Source organism: Telopea speciosissima, chromosome 3, assembly GCF_018873765.1.
Source record: "Telopea speciosissima isolate NSW1024214 ecotype Mountain lineage chromosome 3, Tspe_v1, whole genome shotgun sequence".
Taxonomy (NCBI): Eukaryota; Viridiplantae; Streptophyta; class Magnoliopsida; order Proteales; family Proteaceae; genus Telopea; species Telopea speciosissima.
In genome coordinates this window covers 64,159,942-64,164,694 of record NC_057918.1, presented here as the reverse complement: position 1 = coordinate 64,164,694, position 4,753 = coordinate 64,159,942, and the positions used below count along the sequence as shown (strand labels likewise).

General features: G+C 38.4%; 1 protein-coding gene across 1 annotated transcript; it reads right to left on the bottom strand.

Annotated features, from left to right (window-relative positions):
* Positions 1-271: 271 nt before the first annotated feature.
* Positions 272-2,696, bottom strand: LOC122656918 (WRKY transcription factor WRKY24-like). The gene is made up of 5 exons (XM_043851615.1): positions 2,332-2,696; positions 2,030-2,215; positions 1,322-1,932; positions 1,047-1,208; positions 272-870 (listed from the first exon to the last, which is right to left on the bottom strand). Exons 1-5 carry the CDS (start codon positions 2,665-2,667, stop codon positions 411-413), a joined length of 1,755 nt encoding a protein of 584 aa, XP_043707550.1. The 5' UTR covers positions 2,668-2,696; the 3' UTR covers positions 272-410.
* Between the last annotated feature and the right edge of the window lie 2,057 nt (positions 2,697-4,753).

Genomic DNA, 4,753 nt, shown 5'->3' with positions numbered 1-4,753 from the left:
GTCTTTGACTCATTCAAAGCTTAAAGAGTTGGATAGATAACGATGGATGGGTGCTCTGCTATTAATTGGAACCATACGCTTTTAAATTAGATTAATTAAGTTGCAACCAATATAACAATGAGAAATATTTTATTGCTATTGTTAAGAACACCTGGATTCTAGAATCCACACAGCCACAATTACCAGATCTTCCAACAAAAATGGTAGAATTCCACAAAGCTTCAAAAGAACATGTTCTGGATAAGATTCTTATTCAAAACAAATGAACAAATGAACAGAGACTCTCTGTATCTCTATATATAAATTTACAACACCCAAATTCCTATTGAATATACAGTAACAAATTAATATAATCAAACAATCAGCATCTTATTGTTTGGATAACCTGACTAATTTTTTTTTCTTTCCTCTTAACATAGCAATGACGTATCAAGAAACATCTCATCCCTGGGTTCTTCTTTGGCTCTAGGAAACACAGATTGTGTGTGTTGTGGTTGGCTCATGTAGGAGATCAGAGAGTTCCCTAACCCTGAGAATCCAAAGCTACCAGGGCTCTGCAGCATCTCTAGTGTGAAGGGTGTTTGCCCTTCTGATACTGGAACTTTGAAGTTGCTAAAGCCATTGTTAATGGGCAAAGGCCTTATAGCCATTTTTGCATTGTTGTTGTTGTTGTTGTTGATGTTGCTGTTGTTGCTGTTATTGTTATCAGGTAAAGGCCTATGGACTGAGTGGCTGCCGCTACCCCGAGCGGCCGGCACATCGTGGTTGTGTTTCCCTTCATAAGTTGTTATCACTGCCCTCAGATCATGGGATGCTCTCTCGACATGCTTCCTCACTGGACATCCCATATGTGTACACTTGTAGTAGCTCCTGTACATAAAAGGTAGAAACCCAAGTCAGAGACAAGTTTTAAAACTGAAATCTCTTCTGAAGTTAGGCTCTTATGATTTACAACTCATTCAATCACTTTAAAACAAAACAGAACCTCAAAGGTGAAGATCTTTCCAAAAGTTAGTTAAAGATGGAAGGCTAAAAAGATTACTTGCCTTGGGTTTGGATTTCCCTTTACAACCTTCTGCCCATATTTCCTCCATCTGTATCCATCATCCAGAATATCAATATCACTTGTAGTTTGAACTACAACCCTTGGTTCTCTCACTGTTCTATTCCCAGGAGCTGAGATACCCTCAAGCTCACCATCCTTCTTCCTGTAAAATGTAAAATAAAGAAACAGTGAATCAAAGCTCATTTACACAATTTGTCGAACAAAAATTAACAATCAGGTTAGACTTTGTGAAAACCAATAAAACTAGTTACTTACCATCTTTTGGCCTCAGGTTCATCTTCATCAAATTCATCTCCACCTGATTTAGTCTGGTCTATATCTTCATCCCCTACAGAGATTGAAGAATTTTCTGGAGTGGCAATGGAATCTGCTTGTGTTGCACTGTGTGTCAGGACTGATTGATCAGATATTTCTGTTGTTGGGATTGCATAAGCTTGAACTGAAGAACCTGAGTTCCTTCTTGTGGACAGAGGCTTGGGATGGTTATGGCTTCCCTTATAGACTATCTCAGTAATCTGTCCATCCAAGGATCTCTCCACTTTCTTCTTTGTTGGGCAATTTGGATACGTGCACTTGTAATAACTACGTGGGTTTTCACTCCCTTTCACTTGTTTCTGTCCGTACTTTCTCCAATTATACCCATCTTCCGACCTCCTCTGCTCTCTGATGGACATAGTATTCTGAGGGTATTGATTATTCTCAGATTGAAATCCACCACTGACTTGGGTATTAGTTTGAATCGAAACAATCTCGGGAGAGAAGCTCTGGTTTGGGGCCAACTCAGATTTCACTGTGGCCTTTGAATCGCTTTGCTTGTTGGATTCCTGCATATTCCATGCTTGTTGCTGTGCTTTCAAGGTTTCTACCTGTTTTCATCGAAACCAAAATCAATTATGAAGCTTTGAGACCAAAATTAAAAGAAACCCATAAATAGAAAGAGGAGAACAGAGAGAATCAGCATACCATAGAAGATGATGATGTTGTTGCAGAAGTCTGAAACATCGAACCCGGAGACATAGAAGACCTTATTTGGGGCTGGAAAGAGAAATTGGAGTAATTTCCCTCTTCATTTTTTACACTTTGCTGAAAGCTACTCTTCCAATTGAACCCCTGGGTAGGCAGAGTCCCAGTAGTTGGAGATGGCAGAATCTGCAACCAAGCCAAAAACCAAAGAAAACCCATCAAACCCGGTATCAATAAAATGATTCGAAACAATTAAAATTTAAAAATCTGTAACTATTCAAAAGAAAAACTCAAAAACTTACAGTGGAAGTAGAGAGAAGGACAGGTGAATCCAAAAGGTCAGTAGGGCTTAACCCAGGAGGGATTGCAAAGTAAGAAGAAGGAGAAGGAGGAGGGGGAGAGAGAGGCAGAGAAGGAGGAGGTAAAGACTTGAATTTGGGGACCCCAGAATTTGTTCGATCAGCTATACGATCAGAGAATCCTTGACTCATCTTAAATCCTTCTCGTTTCTGTGTCCCCGAGTCATAATCAGTAGATAGAAGATCAGAGAAAGAAGGAGTCATGAAATGAGTTGAAAAGGTTAAAGCTTGATTTGAATTTGCTGAGGTTTCTAAACTACCCGCAGAAGAAGAAGCCATGAGAGTGAGTAATAAAAAAGATGAGATGAGAGAAGCTTTGTGTTTACATATGGAGGAGGAGGAGGAGAGAGAGCCTTGCAAGCATCTTCCGAGAAAGTGAGAGGAGGAGGTTTGACCGTGGAAAACAAAATGTGATCAAATGTTGAACCTTTGACTGAGATTGGAGAGGCGGCTTGCTTAATGCAATTACTCTTTTACCCTAATAATATCTTGAAAATGTACGATAGGCTGAGATTATAGGGGTAATTAAGTAATTTCGATATGGAGTTTCTAGAAGAAGACAGCAGACAAAGGGCAAGGGGGGCTGCACCTGGATTTGCTGTTTTCGTGAGGAAGGGGTTAAGTTGTTTCTGTCAGCACCTAAATATTCGCAATCAACGGTGTCAAAGGCTGCTGCCTTGTCTCCTTGTGGTGAACACTGAACACTGCAATTAATCCATTATTCATTTGTTTATTTTAATCGGATGATTACAGTTGAAGAGAATATTCCAATTAGACGGTTGAGAGATTAGCTGTTGGTTATCACTTGTGATGTGTTCATTGGACCCACACCACCGTTTCAGCTTGTTCCTCTGTGGTATCCCAAATGCCTGTCAAACTCCCAAGTCCCAACACATTTTCAACTCCTATTAACTATTACAAGAAATAATTAAGAAGACATTTTATTGAGTTTATTTATTACAAAGATGACACTAAAGCTTCTTTTTTTTTTTCAATTCAAACCCCAAAAGGCAAAAGTCTTTGCTGATTTTCTTAGGGATGTATATAACACCTCCAATCCTCTTGACCCATTGTTTGTTGAGATCTTATTTCAGCCAGTTATCACTTGGATCAGGTAACAGAAGAATTCTATCTTCCGTACCCTATGAGTAAGGGTGTCAATTGGGCGGTTCGATTTGATTTTTTCCAATTTCGATGTGAGTTTAAAGGAAACTAAAACTGAACCAATAAGGATTTTTCAATTTCGTCTCGATTTTGGTTTTGGTTCAGGTTGGACTTGGGTTTGGTTCGGTTTGAAGTCTGGGTATAGACTGGTTTTGGGTAGGGATTAGGTAGAGTTTTTAGGGTTTGGAGATTGGATTTAGTATTCTGTTTCATTGGGCAGACCAATCGGTGGCCCATCGGTTAAGCTCGAATTGAGCTAAAACCGAATTTTGCTCTAACCCAGAAACTGAAGCTAAACCGATAAGGCATCGATTCGGTTTTGATCAGGCTCGATCGAGTTGTGCCAGATGGTTTTATTGGTTTGATTTAGGTTTTGACACCCTTACCTATGAGGATGATATCCAACATCAGTTTTGAACCCTAAACCCTAAACCCTAGCATTGGAGACTATAAAGCTCCAGGCCACGCTGATGGATATTAGAGTATTTTCGATTAGTCCTTTTGAGAGTTAGTTCAAAAGGATGTTTTTCAATTTGTGTGGGACTATTTCTCCAATTTGGTCTTGTCATTTGGTGTTTATCATATCCTCAAAGTATTGTTAAGATTCTAACTAATCAACTTAGACCCTTTTTAGTGAGATATATCCCCCTTTTCAAGCTGGATTTGTTCTAGGTAGGTAGATTGTAGATAATATTTTGTTGGCAGGAGATTTTCTATCATTCAAAAGGGGAAAAAGGAAAATTAGGATTCATGGCAATCAATTAAACATGTCAAATGCTTATGATAGGATAAAATGGAATCTTATAAGATTAGTATTTGGGTTTCTAGGGTTTGAGGATAGATGGTGTGACCTGATAGGATATTTGGTGGCATTGGTTTCTTATTCTATTAAAATAGAGGGAAGTTACTTTTGAAATCATTGACTCTTCTATTGGCATCCGACTAGGATGTCCTATAAGTACTTTCATTTATTTCGGCTACTAAAGTGTTATCCAAGTTGCAGGTAGTGTATAGGAAACTCAATATGTTTCAAGGTATCAAAGTGATTCGAGGTGCTTTAGAAATTACATATTTTCTGTTTGCTGATGATTCATTTATTTTTGTCGAATCAAGATGGATGATATATTAACTATCAAAGTCATTTTGGATTTGTTTTCTAATCTCTCAGACAAGCAAATTAACTATAATAAAAAGTTAGTAG